The sequence below is a fragment of the Platalea leucorodia genome, assembly GCF_965183815.1.
Source record: "Platalea leucorodia genome assembly, chromosome: W".
NCBI classification, from domain to species: domain Eukaryota; kingdom Metazoa; phylum Chordata; class Aves; order Pelecaniformes; family Threskiornithidae; genus Platalea; species Platalea leucorodia.
In genome coordinates this window covers 1,052,191-1,071,946 of record NC_138859.1, presented here as the reverse complement: position 1 = coordinate 1,071,946, position 19,756 = coordinate 1,052,191, and the positions used below count along the sequence as shown (strand labels likewise).

General features: G+C 53.8%; 3 protein-coding genes across 4 annotated transcripts; all 3 read left to right on the top strand.

Moving 5' to 3' along the window:
* The first annotated feature begins 1,951 nt into the window (after positions 1 to 1,951).
* Positions 1,952 to 9,257, top strand: LOC309601858 (golgin subfamily A member 7). 2 transcript variants are annotated; one of them, XM_082335064.1, is made up of 5 exons: positions 1,952 to 2,129; positions 3,456 to 3,608; positions 3,963 to 4,064; positions 5,261 to 5,324; positions 7,906 to 9,257. In XM_082335064.1, exons 1-4 carry the CDS (start codon positions 2,019 to 2,021, stop codon positions 5,306 to 5,308), a joined length of 414 nt encoding a protein of 137 aa, XP_082191190.1. In that variant the 5' UTR covers positions 1,952 to 2,018; the 3' UTR covers positions 5,309 to 5,324; positions 7,906 to 9,257. The 2 variants fall into 2 exon arrangements, with proteins under 2 accessions (XP_082191190.1, XP_082191189.1); XM_082335063.1 differs by having other exon boundaries at positions 7,909 to 9,248.
* A 270-nt stretch (positions 9,258 to 9,527) lies between these two features.
* Positions 9,528 to 12,455, top strand: LOC309601596 (DNA replication complex GINS protein SLD5-like; the record flags this gene model as incomplete). The annotated part of the gene is made up of 7 exons (XM_082334700.1): positions 9,528 to 9,638; positions 10,266 to 10,352; positions 10,659 to 10,772; positions 11,259 to 11,356; positions 11,681 to 11,769; positions 12,157 to 12,247; positions 12,359 to 12,455. Exons 1-7 carry the CDS (start codon positions 9,540 to 9,542, stop codon positions 12,453 to 12,455), a joined length of 675 nt encoding a protein of 224 aa, XP_082190826.1. The 5' UTR covers positions 9,528 to 9,539.
* A 5,850-nt stretch (positions 12,456 to 18,305) lies between these two features.
* LOC309601595 (protein phosphatase 1 regulatory subunit 3C-B-like) lies at positions 18,306 to 19,748 on the top strand. Its single transcript, XM_082334699.1, has 2 exons — positions 18,306 to 18,390; positions 18,487 to 19,748. The coding sequence occupies exons 1-2, from the start codon at positions 18,377 to 18,379 to the stop codon at positions 19,394 to 19,396; spliced, it is 924 nt and encodes a 307-aa protein (XP_082190825.1). The 5' UTR covers positions 18,306 to 18,376; the 3' UTR covers positions 19,397 to 19,748.
* The last annotated feature ends 8 nt before the right edge of the window (positions 19,749 to 19,756 follow it).

Genomic DNA, 19,756 nt, shown 5'->3' with positions numbered 1-19,756 from the left:
CCTTTCAAGCCCATCGCTGCGGCTCTGAAGCTGCTCAGCAATGCAATGCTCTACACGCAGAGGGAAAAGACCTCAGCAGAGGGGTGCTGCTCACGGAGTCCCCGTCTTGCTGCTCAGCACCTCGGATCCATGAGTCCAGCCCTGTCCCATGTAGTCCCCAGGCAGGACAAAGCAGCTTGCAGGGCTGGGTATGACACAGGCTTGGGGTGGCAGGCTGCTTCTGCGGGGTGCAAGGATCACCTCAATTACCTGGACTTTAGTAAGGCCTTTGACACCGTTTCCTACAGTTTGTCCTGGAGAAACTGGCTGCTCATGGCTTGGACGGGCATATGCTTTGCTGGGTAAAAGCCTGGCTGGACGGCCGGGCCCAGAGAGTGGTGGTGACTGGAGTTAAATCCAGCTGGTGGCCGGTCACCAGTGGTGTTCCCCAGGGCTCAGTGTTGGGGCCAGTCCTGTTTAATGTCTTTATCAATGATCTGGGCTTGGGGATCGAGTGCACCCCCAGTCAGTTCGCAGAGGACACCAAGTCGGGGGGAGCGTTGATCTGCTGGAGGGCAGGAGGCTCTGCACTGGGTGAGGGTCAGCAAGGCTCAGGGCCGGGTCCTGCCCTGGGGGCACAGCAACCCCAGGCACCGCTGCAGGCGTGGGGAGGAGCGGCTGGGAGCTGCCCGGCGGGAAAGGGCCTGGGGGTGCTGGTCGACAGCCGCTGAACACGAGCCAGCAGGGTGCCCAGGTGGCCAAGAGGGCCAGTGGCATCCTGGCTTGTATCAGGACTGGTGTGGCCAGCAGGAGCAGGGAGGTGATGGTGCCCCTGTGCTGGGCACTGGTGAGGCCGCCCCTCGAATGCTGTGCTCAGCGCTGGGCCCCGCACCCCAAGGCGGCCATGGAGGGGCTGGAGCGTGGCCAGAGCAGGGCAGCGAGGCTGGGGCAGGGGCTGGAGCACAAGGCTGGGGAGGAGCGGCTGGGGGAGCTGGGGGGGCTCAGCCTGGAGAAGAGGAGGCTGAGGGGAGCCCTCCTCGCTCTCTGCAACGGCCTGAAAGGAGGCTGGAGCCGGGGGGGTCGGTCTCTGCTCCCCAGGAACAAGCGATGGGACGAGAGGGAACGGCCTCAAGCTGCGCCAGGGCAGGGTTGGGTTGGGTATGGGGAAAAACTTCTTCACCGAAAGGGCTGTCAGGGCCTGGCCCAGGCTGCCCAGGGCAGGGGCTGAGTCCCCATCCCTGGGGGGATTTAAAAGCCGGGGAGATGTGGTGCTGAGGGACATGGTTTAGTGGTGGGCTTGGCAGTGCTGGGTTAACGGCTGGACTCGATGATCTTAAGGGTCTTTTCCAACCTTAACGATTCCATGATTCTGTGATCAGGAAGGGGGCCACCCAGCCCAGCCGCACACCGGGCTGTTTCCCCACCACCCCCATACCACGGGGCGCGCGGCCAAGGCTCAGAATTCTGGTTTGAAGGGTGTCAGGAACTTCCCTTGCCGCTCGCCTGGTTTGGGTAGAGAAAGGCTTTCAGTTTTTCCTTAAACTAAATGATCTTTGACCTTGCTTATGCCTTGCCGAAGCAGGACTCCCAAGGCCAAAGGTGAAGGCCTGGAAAGGTTTATCAGCAAAATCAGCTGGGAAGAAAGCTGCCGTGGGTGCCGCGCGGCTCCCCCCGGCTCCGATTCCTAAGGAAACACGAAATCAACCCCCGGGGCGGCACAGGCGGAGGGAGCGGGCATTTTCGCCGTATTTTCACAGTATTTCGCACTATTTCGCACTATTTCGTAGCGTTCGGCCGCCGCGGCCGCCGCCGTGGGCGGGACGGGGAGGCCGCGGCCGGCGCCCCGCCCACTCCCGGAGGAGCGTCCAATGGGAGGCAGGCGGCTGCGCGCCTGCGCACTCGCACAGACGGCACTTCTGCCCTTTCCCTGCCCGGAGTTGTCCCGACGTTTTTGCGACAGCCGTAAGTGAGCGGTCGGCGGCCGGTGGAGCGGAGCGGAGCGGGCGGCGGCGGCGGCCGCGAGTGGCGGCGGCGGCGCGATGAGGCCGCAGCAGGCGCCCGTGTCGGGCAAGGTGTTCATCCAGCGCGACTACAGCGGCGGGACGCGGTGCCAGTTCCAGAGCAAGTTCCCGGCCGAGCTGGAGAACAGGGTAAGGCGGGGCGGGCCTGCTCCCAGCCCCGCCGGGCAGCCCGGGGCCGAGCCCCGCCGCCCGCCTCGCCGCTTTCGAGCCCGCTGCGCGGCGGGGAAGGGCCGGGCCCTGCCTGGGTGGCGGCCGGGTGGCGTTCACGGGTGGCCTGACAGACCGGCGCGGCCGTGAGCCCGCTCTGCGTCGTTCTGGAGCCTCTCTTGCCCAAACCTCCGCTCCGTCCACCAGAGGCGGCCTCCCGGGTGCGGGAGGGAGGCGGGGGTTCTCCCCGCGGCCCTCCCCTGGCACCCGTTCCCCCCCGCCGCACCCCGGGGGTGCTGTGCTAAGGTCTCATATCTGTCCTTAAGTTTAAGAACGCTAGCGCTGTCTAACCCTCTCTGTATTACGACCCTATGCATAGTGTGAGAGAGGCATGATTTCATAGTTTAAAGGCATATCCTCCTTTCGATATTGTTTATTTTTCACATAAAAGCGTTGTTTGTTGTCCAGATATCATTTCTGATCGATTGTGGTTAGAAAATACTTTCAATTTGCGGTGAAAAGCCACCTGAAAAACAGTTAAAAATGCTTCTCTTTGGTGTTTATGAAATGCTGGTGTTTTGTGCTTGCTTTAATCCTGAGGAAGGCAGCTGTCTTTTGCAGCAGTAAAACAGAATGTGTTCATTATGTCGGTGAGGATAAAGCGTGCGTTGTTGTGCTGTGCTGCGTCGAGGCTGTCCTCTCTTGTGGAGACCAGCCAGTTCTGCCGAGCCTGTCCAGTGGCCTCACAAGTGCTGTCTCAAGTACTTGCGTTTTGTTTGATGCTGTCAGATGTAATAGCTTCAACCGATAGCAAAACAAACACTCTTTGCTAACGCCTTTTCTTTTTCTCACTGCGCTTTTCTTCTCTTCCCCGTTTCTTTGTTTTGTTTTGTTTTATTGAGAGCTTGTTTGGCCAGCGCTGCAGCAGGAGCAAGGCATTCCTGATATTAAGAGTTAGCTCTGTCAGTATACTCCCTAACTGCTCTTTTTAATTTAGCAGATCTCTTTGTGTGTGAATTAACCTTTTTTTTTTTTTTTTCCCCTAATTGAATTGCACACTGGTTTAGTTGGGTTACTTGTTTTGTGTTCACGCTGTATTGGAATTCAGACTTGGTCTAATCTCTTGGCAGACGTTTAACAGAGAACTACAGGTCTGTAACTCAAAGTGTCCTTCAGACTTTGGCTCTAAACACAGTGGCTGCAAAGCGTGGAAGTGCAAATAAGCAATAAATGAAGGTAGATATCCGAAGATATCGTTGAGTTCTGAGATGTGCGGGGCGTGACGGCTAAACTTGACTTCTCTTGCAGATCGACAGGCAGCAGTTTGAAGAGACTGTCCGAACGCTGAATAACCTCTATGCAGAAGCTGAAAAGCTTGGGGGCCAGTCTTACCTTGAAGGGTGTCTCGCCTGTCTGACTGCCTATACCATCTTCTTGTGCATGGAAACGCATTATGAAAAGGTGCGCTTCTTTTGTTTACCTTGCCCCTTGGAAGGCAGTGTGTGCCACAGACTGCAGTCAAAGACATTTCTTGGTAGGGTTTCTGTGACTTGCACCGTTGTCCTACAACTTCCACGTGGACTCTGGGTCTTCCTGCAGAGTGATTTCACGTATCCATCAGATGGACTTGTCTCTGTTAGTCAATTTGAGTAACGTAATGACAGCTTGTATTTCACAGGGATCGCGCAAGTTCTGTCTCTAGTTTTGTGCTAGGCTCTCCTAACGTTGCTACATCTGTGATATTGCCGAGGCTCTGACTCTGATGTAGGGAAACCTGATTATGGGACTGTGACTTCTGTGCTGTTCTCTTACCAGGTTCTAAAGAAAATTGCCAAGTTCATTCAGGAACAGAATGAGAAGATCTATGCTCCTCAGGGCCTCCTTCTGACAGACCCCATTGAAAGAGGACTAAGAGTTGTATCCTTCTGTGGCTTCTTAGGTTGTCTCCTGGTTTGTCCATCGTGATGTGCTACCTCTATCTCAGTGCGGCACCCTCTGGTCGTGCTTGATCTGTGATAGGGCAGAATACGTGATTAGTCTTGTTACCCTCCGTTGTGTACTGTTCCCTGGTCAGATTTTAGTACGTTAAGGTCTGTCACATCAAAAGACGAGGAAAACACAGTATTGGAATCCGTCCTTCGAGACTTCCTTGAAAACACAGTATGTATAAACAGAGTACTTCCAACACTTCAGATGCTTCCTCTATTTCAGTGGCCTCTCAAAACGCAATTTGTTGATTGGAAAAAAGTGACCAACTTGGTAGGATAGAAATTGATTACATGAAAGCAAGAGATGGCTGTGGTTTAATTTGCAACCCTCAGCTCAGACTCTGGTGAAGATCTCGCCATACGACATCCCTGTAAGTTGATTCCAGCCTAGCACTTGCTCTTGGTTCCAGCATGGCTTATTTTAACCTTTTTTCTTCAACTCTTGAACCACACTGTAGGCATTTTATCTGGTTATCACCTTGGTAGTTGTAAAGGCGCCACATAGCAAATCCAGGGGTAGAATGAGTAACACGTTTTATTTTTTGAGAATATTGAAACCGAAGCAACTTGAAACACAGAATGCCAATTAAATGCATGCTAAGGCTAATTCCTTGCAGTTGGGTTATCTGTGTATTTGTCTAAATAGCTTATAGCTGTCACCTACATGACGTTTTCCACATTTTTCTATGCATGCACCTCCTGGAAAAAAAAACGAAAAAAATAAAAATAAAAACAACCCAAAAAAACGCCAACATTCCACTTGAGTAAAAGCATTTTCAGTTTGGCTAGTGACTTAGTAGCTGAACTGTAGAAGTGTTAACTTTTGTCTAGTGCGTAGCCTTTCCTGAAATTTAACAGAAGGTGGGAGGGCTCCCAAACCTTCCACGCACAGCACCTTGCGTTCTCGTCAGGACAGTCCTGGGCTGGGTCGACCACTGATCTCCCCTGACAGGGCGTCTCTTATGTGGGCTGTTCCGTTTGCTTTGCAGCTGTGAAACTAGCCTGAAACAGCAGGAATGAAGCAGAAAGATCAAAGGTTCTGATATCTTCATGGTGTTCCGCTTTTTCTTTTGTCACTTTCAGAATCTTTTTATAGTATGTTTCCCTAACGGCTTTTCTGTGCAGATTGAAATTACCATTTATGAAGACAGAGGTATGACCAGCGGAAGATAAAACTGCGGAGTCTCAGGTACATGGTAACCTTATACTAGATCAATCTCAACCTGTTTTCTATGCTCAGAGGGGTAGATTCTGTTACACTGAGACAGAGTATTTATCCCACCACTGTGTGTAATCAAAGGCTGTTCACATATATCTTGTGTGGACTAGGCTTTCTGAATAAGTAGAAATATCAATACTTGGCATTATGCCGCTGAATGTTAAGACAGATCAGATGGTACCGGATTTACCTTTAGAGAATTTCAGGTCTTGATTGTGTAAACATGCGTTAAACCTGTATTAATTGTTCCCTGTTCTGTGGATAAAAATCTTTTTTCGTTCTCTTGAAGTTTTTCTGTCATAAGGTTCTGAGCAGACAAATTTAAGACTAATCCTTAAAGCTAGACTTTAAAATAGGTCCCTATGTAAATGCTTATTTTGCATCTCCAAATGTTTTTCAGACTAATAGTGTAAGAGAGAAGTGTTCAAGAGAAGTCGCTGATGGCGCTGTACTAGCGCCTGCCCCTCCCGTACTGCTGTGAACGATGTGGCTTTTCCTTTTGGGTGTTTTCCGTGGTACCTCAGAGCAGGGGCTGTTTGAAAAGCTTTCATGTTTCGAGCACTTGTGATATCGAGGTTATAAGCACAGTATGTTAAGGATCCCCTTGTATTTTGCCTAGAAGTCAATATTATTCGCCCCAGAATGTGAGCAATTGCATTTTACCTTCTTGGTTCTAAGTATGTAGAAGATTCACTTCTATACATGGCTGAAGGGCAGCTTTTCTGTTCCAGAAGGGACTGAACAGAGAACTGCTGTTGCCTGGGGTCCCACTCCGGTTTCATGTGCCGAGTGGTGGGATTCTTCCAAGCCTCTTCTGCTCAGAAACATTTGATAAGATGCTGTATAAATACAGTTATCTGCTGCTCGAGTCTTGGAATATGGCGTATTCTAAGAGTCAAATCTTATACAGCCTAAAGGGAAAATGCAAGTAACTTACTCGGTAGCATTACTAAATTATTTCAGTGCTTTTTCTAACCTGCTTCTGCTACGCACCTGTAGGATTTCTCTTTTGGTGGTCTGCTTATAATTGACCCATATTTCCAGTGCATATAAACCAGATTAATCTGCTGCAAGCTGGAGCAAACCATGACAAGAAGTTCTGGTAAAGCAAAACGGTGAAGGTGCTTGCTGACGCATACCTGTTTCTAAACAACTCTGGCTTGTCAACTTGGCATCGCTTGTAGATGCCGGTTCTGTCTCAAAATATCCGTCTTTATCTGGTTATTAGCACTTGGGGATCTGTTGTATTGCATAGCACTTGTGTTCTGCTGTTGGAATAAGTTTGTGTTTTATCAATCAGCTGCATCTGCATATATTTGGCACAAGCCATTTGTCGTGACTCATTTCACAGCAATTATTGCAGAATGTTTTCGGAGGTGATGTGGGTTTTGAGCAATTACATAAAAGCTAGTTCTGTCAGTGTTCAAACAACTGAAATTTCTAAAATGAAGAAGGACTTATATCGTGAAGTTCTGGATAGTCTGATGAATTGCAAATAACTGTGGTCGGTAAACATCTGTTTTGAAAGCAGAATGAGTACCCAAGTAAGCCTGGTCTGGAACCGGAGCTTTCTTAGGTATTCACCTCCTCAGCTGTAACCTGGTCGTTTGGAGCCCGCGCGCTGTCCTGGATGATGCGTTCATGAATTCGGCCTACGTGGGCTCTACAAAACGCGGACTGTCTTTCTATCCTGTAGAGCGGTAGAGGATATGACTCTGGCTAGGAATAGGTGGCGTATATTAGGACTTCTAATGGTCGCTGCAACATCTGTGTAAATTCAGAGGAACTCTGAGATCTGCTGCTGTATTTGAGGTCTTACCCTACCCAGTAGTTTTAAGTGGAAAAATCTTTGCACGACTCTGTCCCTGAGTGTATTCTAGCATACAGAAACTCTTTGTTGCAGTTTTTCAGCTGGACGCTGTCCCAGTTCTCACTTTGGTATCTTTACTCGTGATGCTTTCAGTTAAGAGCGTCCAGCAACCTGTAGCTTTGGTAGCTTTAACTGGAAAAAGTTGCTGAAAGGCACTTAGCTTTCATGATATTGCGTGGCAGAGTCGCAAAGTGAAAAGAGTGCGCAGGGTACTTGAAAGAGAGAGGCTGAAATAAAGGATCATGCTAATTGCATGCAGTACAGAACTGCAAAATTACTGTCCCTGGGTTTTCAAAATACCTGTTGAACTTTCATTAAGCTTTGCTTTTGAAAAGCTCCGATTTGAACTGGCTCCCTTGTCTTAGGTACTCTGCAGATCCTGGGATGGTAGTCTAAGTCTAGGTTGATGGTAGTCTAAGTCTAGGTTGTTGGCAGTGTGTGCAGAAGAGAGATTGGAAATATTTGTGCCTGTCGTGCAGAAAGAAACAAAGTCGTCAAGCCTTTATTTCTTGTTAGATGAGTGGAATCCAGAGCGTTGGCTACTCACCACAGCACGTGGTAACCCTACCTTTCCTGCTACATCCCTCCTAAGAGAACAAAATACAGCTATGTAAATGTTTGTGTAAGGTTTTGTTGGTTTTATTTATAATAGTTTCTAATAATATGAAACTTTTTTCCTAGCAGATAGCTCAACAGTGGACTTGCTGTATCAAAGTTCCCCTACCTCCTACTTTAGAGCATCATTCCTTTCTCTGCTGCCAGATCCACAGTGCCATCTACTACAAGGACTAACTTCCTAAAACTGCTCCACGTGGGGTGACCTAGCTGGTCAGCATCCATTTTGTGGCAAACTTTTAAGCAATGAGATCACTTTTTAGTTGTGGTTTGTTTTTTTTTCCCAAGAAAAAGCAGAAGTGGTAAAGCTACGTACTCTTCTGAAAGAAATGGAGCACTTAGCCCAGCGGAAGTCTAGTTTTAGTCACGTAAGTGCAGTGCTGTTCCTCCCTAGTTCTTAAACCCTTCTGTACACCAGTCGGGCTTTGGAAAGCTACAAGTCGAGTTGGGAATTTTCCAGAAACGAGGCCTTCCCTCCAGTTCAGTATTGGAGCGAGGGGATACACAGTGCCTCTGCCTGGCGAGAAGGGACTCGAGGCAACGAGCGTTTTGCGTTTCCTGTGCTGATTCTTGTGGAAAACCAGAAGGCAAAGTGTTGTTTGTTTTCATGTTTTGGTTGTTCCTAGAAGGGGGAGGAATAGCTGGACTTTAATACTGCTGTTTTTTCTACTACTGTATCTGTGCTGTTATTGCATCTGTCAATGTTCACCAGAAGAGGGGGGTCTATTCATTCATGAAACAGTAAGTACAATAAAATGGATGCTGAACCAATAAACTTAACAATTCCCACCCTACTCTGATTAATGTGAAGTGTAAAACTGTTTCTTTATGGATTTATTATATATAATTTATAGGAAAACATTGATTTGACAAACTGTTAGATGTTGTATAAGATGGTTTCTTAATTCTGTCTGCTGGCACACTATTGAAAAGTAGAACTGTGCATTATTTAGTATCCCCCACGCATCGACATTCCTCAGCAATACCTGCAAAAGTAAAGTTCCTACAAACCAAGCTGGCTTAATATTTTTCTCTTATATCCTTTTCCCTTATCGAAGCAAGGATGTCCTGGTTTATGTTCCGAGCGTCATTGTCCGATCGTAGAAGGAATTCAAGAATTTAGAAAAGAAGACTTTTATGCAGAACAGATCGAGCGTTTTGGCTTTGGTGGTACTGTAGGTGCTAATACTGGATCTGAAATTCCAGGCTTATTACTCAGCCACTTTTTTTTTTTTTGATGTTTGTTTAATACTTTTAATTGTATAAAACTTGTTTTTTCTAAACTGTAACGGTGTTTGCCTTTCACATCTGTTGCGATATTGGCAGAAGTACTAATGGATTAGTAAATTTTTTCTTAAACTGTGTCTGTGTCATATTTGATAGCGCTGCTTTTAAAGGAGCACTCTCGGCGAGATTTTTTGCTCCTGCAGTAGCAAGGTCTTGGTTGTGAACAAACAGAGCTAGCATCATTTCAAGATCAGTTCCTCAGCCGCAGCTGCTTTGTCCGCCGTTAGTGCAGGTTTGTTTTCAGCGGCCTTTCCCCGGCGGAGCTGTGCTGCTTCCCGACCGCCATTTTCTGAGGGCTGGGGCGCGTGCGCGCTGCGGGGGACGCGCGCGGCGGCGCCGGGCGCATGCGCGGTGCGGGGGGGGGGGGGGGTGCGCGCATGCGCGGAGTGGCCGCGGCGGGAGGCGGCGGCGGGATGGCGGCGGCGAGCGGTGAGGGGACGGCGGCGGAGTCGGACGGGGACAGCGAGGAGCTGGTGCTCACCCCGGCGCAGCTCATCCGCAGCCTGGAGCAGGTAGCGTGGGCTGGGGAAGAGCGGCTGAGAGCCGGGACCCTGGGCTCTCTGGGGAGATCTGGCGGGGGGACTGAAAGCTGGGCCCAGGGCTCGCTCGGGGGAGATGTGGGGCGGCTGAGGGCCGGGACCCTGGGGTCTCTGGGGAGATCCGGCCGTGGGGGACTGAAAGCTGGGCCCTGGGCTCTGGGGGGGGGGGAAATGTGGGGCGGCTGAGGGCCGGGACCCTGGGGTCTCTGGGGAGATCTGGCGGGGGGACTGAAAGCTGAGCTCAGGGCTCGCTCGGGGGAGATGTGGGGCGGCTGAGGGCCGGGACCCTGGGCTCTGTGGGGGGAAATGTGGGGCGGCTGAGGGCCGGGACCCTGGGGTCTCTGGGGAGATCCGGCCGTGGGGGACTGAAAGCTGGGCCCTGGGCTCTGGGGGGGGGGGAAATGTGGGGCGGCTGAGGGCCGGGACCCTGGGGTCTCTGGGGAGATCTGGCCGCGGGGGACTGAAAGCAGGGCCCTGGGCTCTCTGGGGGGAGATGTGGGGCAGGAGGAGGTGGGAAGGGCTGAGTTTCTGGCCTCTCTGAGGGCTGGGGCATATAGCAGGTGCGTTCCTCGCTTCTACTTGTAGCGTACCTTCTTTCAGGCCTGGCTGAATGAGAAGTTTGCCCCGGAGCTGCTGGAGAGCAAACCTGAGATCATTGAGTGTGTTGTGGAGCAGCTGGACCATATGGTAGGTTCTGCTAGGCTAAGGTGGGGCTACAGGCAGGGCCTGTTTGCCTGGCCTGGCCTGCCTTGGGTCCCTCTGGGATTGCCGGGATTGTCTGCTCCTCTGTCACTGAGATACGGCTGTTCCGAGTACCTTCTTTGAGCTTGTCTTGGAGAGGGGACTGAGAGATACAAGGAAAGGGTGTGCTTTGTGTCACCAAAAGCAGCTGCAGTCTGGTTTTGTGGGCCCTATGCACAAAACCCGTCTCCCTCTCTGTTTCTTGTTGTTTGACGTTTCAACCATTTAATTTCTCTTTGCCTTTCCTTGCAGGAGGCAAACCTGAAACGGGCAAAGAGAGGAGACTTGAAGGTCAGCGTTCACCGCATGGAGATTGAAAGGATCCGTTACGTGCTCAGCAGCTACTTGCGATGTAGGCTTGTGAAGGTAATACTTGCTCGTGCTGCCCAGGGGATGAAAAAGGGTGACTTCAGGAGTGATTATTACCCACACGAGGCCTCCTGCTTCAGCAAGGCGCTTAGTTAAAGTGCACTTGCTCTCTCCATGTCCTCCGAAGTGCAACCCGAAGGAATTCCTTCCTTGGGCACGCTTTTCTGTTGTGATAAAGGAGGAGCACAGCATTGCTACGAGCGTTTTCTTACCTCATCAAAGCTCAGGGTGGCACAATTGAACGCTTGCATGTTTTGCCTGGGTCCTGCCGTGTACATCTGTGGTTGTGCAGCTTGGAGACCCCAGCTGACCATATCGCTGTTATTTCAGGGGCAGGTGTCTGGGCAGGCCTGCGGCTGCCGCCTACGCCTGTACAGCAGTGGCCTGCTGCTTGTAGGAGAAGCCTCTGGGGAGTGGGTGTTGTAGGCACTGCGCTACTGGGAGAGGTCTGTTACAGTCTTTGGGATTTTGTTCCCATATCAGATAGAGAAGTTTTTCCCCCATGTTCTGGAGAAGGAGAAGTCTCGAGCCGAAGGGGAGCCTTCCATTCTATCACCAGAGGAGTTTGCCTTTGCTAAAGAGTGAGTTGGTTTTGGATGCATCACCCTCCCTTTTTATAGGTTATAGAACTTGCCTGTGTGTTACGCTGAACAGTTCTGTTCAGCCTTAGACAGGTTTGCAGTAAGAATCACAGGCTTTACCAGGAGGTTTCCTTACAGACAAGGAAAGAGGTGAAATAAAATAACTCTGGTAACTGTGAGCCAGTTACTGGGGTGAGCCATTAGGTTTGTCTCTGGCCATGCCTCTGGGCCCAGGAGATGTCGCTTGCTGGCGTTTTGAGTCAGTGCTCTCCCTGCAAATTTGTATTTGATTAAATCAGTAAATGCTCCAATGATTTGTTTCAGGTACATGGCAAACACAGAGACTTATCTGAAGAACGTGGCCCTAAAACACATGCCGCCCAACCTGCAGAAAGTGTCTCTCCTAAAATCAGGTGAGTACATCCAGACTGCAGGGTAATCTGAAAATTATAGCAGCAGGGGTGTGGGGAAAGCTCTGGGGAGCATGAAACGTTAAGGGCTAGTCCTCCAGCTGGTGCTCAGTAGAAGCAAAGATGATGTGATGACAGTGTCGTAGCACACTGCTCTGCTGTGGTACGTGGCCTGATGTCCTTTGGCGCTGCTGTCAGAGGGTCATGCTGGCCCCTGCCATCGAGCCTTATCTTATGTTGAGGCAGTGCACGCTACATCTAACCAGAAGTGTCTAGCATTCCCTTTACTGGCCATGAGTTTGCTGTCCTTCCTACCCCTCTGTTAGCTCAGTGTCCTGCAGAGGAACGTAAGCAAGTGCTGAACTTACTCTCTGAATCCGTTTTCTGCAGTTCCGAAGCCCAACCTGGACTCCTTTGTGTTCCTGAGGGTGTTGGAGCGTCAGGAGAACATCCTGGTCGAGCCAGAGACGGATGAGCAGAGGTAGGTGGGCGCTTCCCCATGCGGTGCATGTAAATAAGTTGGTTTCACAAAAGTGGTGTGGGTTAAAGTGAAATAGGAGAGGCAGCTTCACGTCCCGCCTGTCTCTGACAGAGAGTACACCATCGACCTGGAGGAGGGCTCGCAGCATCTGATCCGGTACAAGACCATTGCCCCGCTGGTGGCCTCAGGAGCGGTGCAGCTCATCTGACGGGTGAGCGGTAAGTGCAGGGCCGAGCCCGCGGTGGTGGCGGGAAGGGGGGACAGTCGCTGCAGCCGCCGCAGCCCCCGGCGTGGGGCAGTGTGGTGGAGCTTGCCGTGGGGCCACCTGGGCCGTGTCCCCTTTGGACGTGGCGTGGCTGGGCAGGACAGCAGCGGTGTTGGAAGGGGTACCCTTGAAAGCATGCAAATAAACCCGCAGAACATCTTTCCCTCTGCTGGTGCAGAAGGGCTCGTTGCCCCCACAGCTCATCAAACTCCTAATTGCTTATGACATGCATGGAATACAGCCAGACTCCTTTCTCTGGTGCTCCTGAGTGAGGGCAGCCTGTGTCACAGCACTCCGTTCCACAAGGCTTTGCAGCAGCCTTGCCACAGTCCCCTTGGAGTCCCGAGGGAGGGACAAGTGTCGCTAGCACCTCTCCAGATCCCAGGCTGGTTTGACAGCAGACGTGGACAGAGCGCATCTATCCTCAAAGGTGGATACAGCCTTTGTAAATAGCAGGGTGCTCTCTTTCTAAACCTGCAGCTGGGTGTTTGTTCCTGTTCCAGTTAAGCACTCTTCTTTAAATTAGGCCATTGGTTGGAAGCTGCCTGACCAAATGGTGTGGCAACCAGCTCTGTAAACTCCACCTTCCCCATCGGCTTTGATCTCATCACAGGGTCTGTGCAACCCTGGATGTTGTGCAAGTGGCCAGTTGCTCTGAGGTGAACGGGGGGATGCTTCTGCACCAGCTTTGCCACATGATCCACTGAGCAAAAAACCACCACACGTAAAGGTATTTGCTGGCAGAGCAAATCTTGTTCTTGCAGAAGGAGCAGGAGGGATTGGGAATGCGTTAAGGATGGAAACCACGGCTCAGAGCAAAGGGAAGGTCGTGGGCGAGCAGGCGAGAGCCGTAGGGTCCTGTGTGGGGTGCTTAGCGCCAGCTCCTTACCTGCAGTGGGAAGGGAGGGTGAAGAGTTTACCGAGTTTGTTCCCTTTGTCTTTCTGACGATATCAGCTGGGAGATGGCCACAAGCTTGGGAATTCAGGGTTTCTACTTGCCTCAAGTTTCTCCCTTGAAGCATTGTTACGTGGGCCAAACAGCAAGCCTGTCCTTCCTTGGACAGGCCCTGCCTTTGGGGAAGGCAGGCTGCACAAGCTGTGTTCTGTCTGCGCCGCCTGTGTCCCCGTGCGGCTGCGGTTGTGTCAGTACGGCCCATTCTAATATGGCCAGAGAGGAGTTGTGCTGCTTTTTCCTGGAATTTTGGCAATAATAGCACTATCCTTGTAAAATATCCACCCTCACCATTACAGGTATCTGAGATTTGCCTGCAGAGCAGGCCTGGCTTTGGAATTGCTACCTGGACCTTGTGCCGATAATGGCATTTCTTGCCCTGGGCCAAGGAGTGAGTGCCTCCAGGAGCCACGGGCAGCTGTGTTTTCTCTGATCAGATTGTGAATGATGCAATCACGATCAAAGCTTTGGAAATGTCAGACAGCATTTGCAGGTTTGTGACAAACCTTTTCTTAACCAGAGCAACTGGTTTACGCTCAGGCTGTTTGTGCCAGAGCCACGGGGGCTTCATGCTGTTTTGATCTGTGGTTCTGCGGCGTGCACACACTTTGTGTAAAGCCACCACCAGAGCAGATCCTGCAGAGAGGATTTAAGTGCTGCTATTTCACCTCTTGAAATTCTGCATGTCGATCAAGTCCGGCGAGGGGGGTGAGAGGTCTTGCTGCTTTTCCAGCCTTTTCCGACCTGCTGCCTTGGCCCTGCTGACTTCAGGGAGGTTGCACCACTCTTACAGCTAATCCTTGAGCTGAAGGCTGCCTTGGTCAGCGTACTCCGGAGCAAGCAGGGCCCTTGTACAGGGTGGTCTGTGTGATCAGCTCAGCACTGTGGAAGAGCTCTGAGGAATTTTGTAAGCTTGTAGGGGCTTGTGGTGCCTTCATGTTGTTTAGAAAGATAGTGGAGCGTGAGGCTGGCACAGCTTTCCCAGAATGGTCTCTGGCTGCAGGATGAGAATAGGAGTCTTGTTTTTGGCCTCACCTTCTATGCTTTGTGTGTTATTCGTGCTGCTTCCTATCAGGCCAGCGCTCTGTATTTGATTTCTGCAGCAGAGCATCCAGCTCCCTGTGGAGGGAGACTTGGGTCCATAGAACAAATCCAAAGTGACGAGTCAGAGGGCATTTTCTGGGAAGCTTCAGTGTGTAGCTGCTGGGACGCCTTATTGAAGGCCAGTGGCGGCCAGTTTCGCTAAAACGGAACAACTGTAATCATGGGCTCAGGAGAAAGCGGCTTTCTGCTACGCGTGATCTGAAGACCCTCCCTCCACAGAGTGAGGGGTTCTGGTACAGCTTCTGATTGCGGTTTTGAGAGAAGAAACCGTCAAACTCCCTTCCGCTGAAAGAGCTGCTGGGGCAAGGGGGACAAGCAATTCCTTTGTGCTGGTCGCGCAGAGGAAAAGCTCCTCTGGCCCTGTTGACCTGTGCGTGCCTCTTGTAGTCGGAGGAGAAGCCAGGGCGTCCCGCGCTACCTCAGCTCGGTGCCTGTCAGGTGTGTGGGCGGGCAGGGGCTTGTGTTCCTCCAGGGCAGGGGCTTCCCGGCGTGGTGGGCTGCAAGGAACAGCCCGCTGCTCCGCTGACACCCCCTGCCTCTGCCGGCCGGGGGTGACACCGTGCGCCTTGTAGTGTGAGTGGCTTTGCATGTGTGGTTTATAGTGTTCCTAATGAATCCATTTAGGTAAAGAAGATTCTTTTAAGTATAGATGTTAAGAGGAGGCTGGTGTTAATCCTTCGGAATCAGTAGCACACACCTCTGCACAGCCCCCCAGGACAGGCTGCGGATTGTGCCCTGCCCGTACCTCCAGCCCAGGCAGCCTCACAGAGGTGACTGAAGCTCCCAGCCAAAGTCCTTAATCCGCTGCTGCAGAAGCGTGCTGTAGAAGAGCTGCTTGGAGAGTGTCTAGGTGTCACGTCTGGCAGACTTTCTCCTTGGCCCTATTAAGTTTGACTGGACAACTGTCCAGACAGCTGGTACTTGCCTCACCGCTGCATCTCACGTGGCTGCAGCAATGTGAGCGTGAGGGGTGCCTGTCCTCTCCTAGCAGCTGAACCTCAACTCGAGCTGATTCTTTCCCGAGCGCCTTCAGTACAGCTCCCCTCTGGAGCCTGACGGCTGGCCCAGGGCAACATCATCCCAGGCTGGGCAGGGCTTTTGAAGATGGCTGGTCGGCGGAAATCACTCAGGCTAACTGTGAGATTCAGTTCTGGCACACCTGAAAATGCTGCGGTCTGCTTTTTGTGTCCTTTGGATACTGCCTCGCTGCCAACACTGTGCCTCTGCTCTGTCTGTGCTGGGGGAAGGGGAAGCGTCCGCAGCTTCCTTGAGGAAGTGGTGGTTTTGGCTCGTACTTTTAGATGGAGGAGAAGACCCAGCAGCCCGTCCACCTTAATCCATGCCTCTGGAAGGGAACGTGCAGAGGGGGAGCAGCTTTTCCAGGTTGCAAGGGGTCTACTGTAAGGCTTGAGCTCAAATGCATCCCTCGTTCTCTGCTCCCTCCAAGGTGGAGGTAGCTTGGGTTTACTGAGTGATTAGCTCTGAACGCAAAGTAGGTGGATGGTGGAAGAGGTCGTGAGGAGGGCACTGATGGTGAGCGTGATTTCCCAGCCTGAGCCGGATCTGCTCTCCTCGGTGCCGGAGAAAGGTGGGGCAAGCGGTTTCATTGCCAAGAAGCCTCTTTCACACCCGTGTTGACTCCCCCGGGTCACCGAAGCGGGGGGGGGAAACGCACTGTCAGGCTGAGAGGGTGTGGGGAAAGGATGGTTCTTGGAAAGCAGCTGCTGAAAATTGGCTCATCGCCTGCGTTGCACGTGCTGGAGGGCGTCTGTGCGCGTAAGCGCATGGGGTCGCCTAGCGTGCCAGACATCCCCCCAGCGCGCAGGGGGACGGTCTTCCCTTGGGCTCCAGTCGCGTGTGACATGGAGTGTGGAAAACCTGTCCCCTGGGTATTTTTCCCTGGGCTTTCTCTTCCGCTGCCCTGGTTAACCCTGGCTGTAGGCTGCTCTGCTTCTGGGTGACAGCAGCTTTCCCAGAATTGAGAAATATCTGCCTTAGAGCTGGTAGCAAGGGAGTTGTTCTTCTGAAAGTTGCGTCTAGGAAACGTAATCCAAAGGTGGGTCTGTTTCTTTTTTCCTGGCTATCTATAGGAAAATGATCTCAAATAAATAACGTGATTCAGTGAGGATGATTATTCCTTAGTAGCAATAACTACCTACGCAAACTTTCTTACACGGTGGGGAAACAACGGGGAATTCTGCAGGAAAAAGTTTCGAGGATTCAAAGGTTGAAAAGCAGACGGCTCGTGAGACTGTGAGCAGGAGCCCTTGGTGCAGAGAAAGGGGGGCGATTTGCTGTCAGCACCTCGGCAGGCGTCGCTTGGGATGGTAACCTGGGCAGCTGCGGCCGCCGTTAAACCTCGCAGGGGAGCACGCCGCAGCTGACCTCTGCGGAAGGATGTGCGCCGCCGGCCTCCGAGGCCGGCGTCGGAAACGGGGAGCGCCGCTTCCAGCTCGGGCCTGAGCGCGGCCACCGGCTTCAGCTCGGGGCTTCTGAGGTCTGGCCCGGGCCTGGTGGACGGCTCTGCTCTGGTGCTGGCCAGGCTGCGGGGCTGGCACCCGGGCGCTGGGCGACAGCGGTCACCTCCAGCTCCTGCCGGCCCGGCCGGGTGAGCGCCTCCGGCTCCTGCTTGCCCACAGGGATGGCTGTCCTGCTCCTCCCCAGGCGGGAGCGTCTGGCCAGCCGCGCCGCGCGTATTTCTAGGGGATGGTGCCGCTTGGACTTCGCTTCTTTTTCTGTGTTTTTGCTGACTGAAGCCAGCCAACCTGCAGATTTTTGCTGTTCAAGCGCTCGCTCCTCCTGGCCGTCCTGCGAGAGGCGTCTTGCGTTGCGCCGGAGACGCTCAGACGCGGCGGCGATGGAGAGCCGGGTGTAAATGCTGATAGGGAGGTTGTGTCATGAGCTGATGAAAATCTGTGCTGTCAGCAGGAACAATCAGGGCTGCTTAATATAAACGGCTAGGCGGCTCTGGAGAGATTAGCAGGTAGTACAGGGCAGGGGCGAGGGGATTTCGGCGATGGTCTTCTCTGTCAAGGAGTCACATGTGAGCTGAACAGTGAAGGTGATTTTAAATATACATGTCAGGGACGCGGCAGTGTCTCTCGCCTGCTCAGGTGTGAGCGAATTCCTTTCTCAGGGTGAGGAACCGGGGTAGGAAACTTTTTTGAGTTAGGTTCACTTTCGATAGAGGATGAGGCTAGAGCCTGGGCTTTTCTTTGTGCTTAGGCACCCTGGAAACAGCTGTTTTCGAACAAGCGCCTGAAAAGGGCCCTGTAAAACCAGTTCAAACCTCTAAAGGCAACGTGAGAGGAACACGCTCTTCTTCTCCCCGTAGCTTCCTGCGGGCGCTGACAGCTCAGCCAACGCTTACCTTCTAACAGATAAAAAACCTAAAAAACGCCTGGTTGCTGGCAGCGGCAGCTTTCCCGGCGCTGCTCCCCGTCAGCCCGCAGCTCGGCAGCAGGGAGCGGCGCTCCCGAGGAGGAGGCGGGCCGCAGCCGGCAGCGTTACCCGGCAGAGGGGGGCCGGGGCTCCGGGGGCCGGGGCTCCGGGGGCCGGGGGCGGGGCGGGGCCGGCGGGCAGAGCCCGGCTGCGGTGGGAGCCGACGGGGCGTGGCCGGGGCGAGGCGGCGGCGCGTGCTCAGCCCGTCGGGGCGGGGCCGCCCCCCGAGCCCCTCTATTGGTCGCTCGGGGGCGCGTCTCCGGCGCTGATTGGCCGCCGCCGCTGCCGCGGGGTGTCCCGGCTGCCGGCGCTTCCCACGGTCCCATTGAGGGCGCGGAGCCGGCGGGAGCGGAGCGGGCGGGAGGCGATGAGCTGCGGCGAGTGAGCGCGGGGCGGGGGCGGGCGGCGGGGAGGGGGGCGCCGGCGGGGACCCGGCGGCGGGGGGCACGCCGCCTGACCCCCCCTCTTCGCCTCTAGGCTTTTCCAGGTGTACAGCGCCGGGGCCATCGCCCCCCCAGCCATGCCCGTGGACCTGGCCGTGCGGCTCTGCCTCAGCCACTCGCCCCCCATCCGCAAGCTGCTGAACTCCTACGAGGAGCTGCGGGGCAACCGGGGGTGCAAACCCCTCCGGTCCTGTCTCAACCAGAAGCTAAGCGCAGAACCCGAGCCCGAGCGGCGAGACAGCACCAAGAGCTCCAAGGGCCAGAAGAAGAAGAGGGTCGTGTTTGCTGACATGAAGGGGCTCTCGCTGACGGCTGTCCGCTTCTTCTCAAAGATCGAGGAAGACCTCTGTGACTTGCAGCACGCCCTGTCTGACCTTGCCCGCTTCCGACCTCGGCTGCGGAACTCACGCCCAGAAGCGTGCAGGTATGTGCTGGACTTCCCACAGCCCTCTGCGGACTACATGACTTTCCGCAGCCGCCTACACAGCAACCACGTCTGCCTGGAGAACTGCCTGATCCAGGACCGTGCCCTGTCAGGGACGGTGAAGGTCAGAAACATCGAGTACGAGAAGAAAGTGATGGTCCGCATCACCTTCGATGGCTGGAAGAGCTTCCGGGACGTCTCCTGCCAGTACATGCACAGCACGTACGGCTCAGCCGACACAGACACCTTCTCCTTCGAGCTTGCCCTGCCCAAGCTGTCCGTCTCCTGCAGGGCCACAGAATTCTGCATCTCCTTCCAGTGCGGCCAGAAGACCCACTGGGACAACAACCAGGGGAGGAACTACAGGATCTGCCATGTGGGCGTCATCCGCCCTCCCTCCCATGCCGTGAAGAGTGCCAGCGGGGCCTGGGAGCACCTGGGCACCTCGAGGGCTGCCACCCTGGTCCTTTCCCACCTGCAGACCTGGCGGCGCTCAGAGGCCCAGGCTCCTTATTGGTAGGAAGGCGGGGTGGGGGGAGGCCTAGGTCCCGGCCACGTCCCGAGGGTGGTACAAGGGTCTCTGGGGAGGGGTCGGCCGCAGACGGTGCCGCTCGGTGGCGTTGGCTCCTCCCTGCGTCTGGCCCGGCCGCCGGTCTCCGTGGAAGCTTCTTCACTGCTGGCTGCCGCCGCAGGGGCTGGAAGCCGCTGCTCGGTGCAGCTCCTGCCCCCAGGTTCTCCGGGCGACGGGGGGGCGAGGACGGAAGGGCTGTGGCTGCGCGGTGCTGCTGCCGCCCAGGGGCCGTGTGCGGGGCGGGGGGGCGCCCCGCTCGCTGGTGCTGTAACGGGGAGTGAATAAAGTGGCGGCGCCTCGCGACTCCTG

What these genes read in the sequence shown, in the direction of transcription:
- LOC309601858 (XM_082335064.1), top strand. Translation starts at nt 2,019, where the DNA reads ATGAGGCCGCAGCAGGCGCCCGTGTCGGGCAAGGTGTTCATCCAGCGC. An exon ending in CGGCCGAGCTGGAGAACAGG is followed by an intron (nt 2,130 to 3,455) that starts GTAAGGCGGGGC and finishes CTTCTCTTGCAG; the next exon opens with ATCGACAGGCAGCAGTTTGA. An exon ending in TTGAAAGAGGACTAAGAGTT is followed by an intron (nt 4,065 to 5,260) that starts GTATCCTTCTGT and finishes TTTTCTGTGCAG; the next exon opens with ATTGAAATTACCATTTATGA.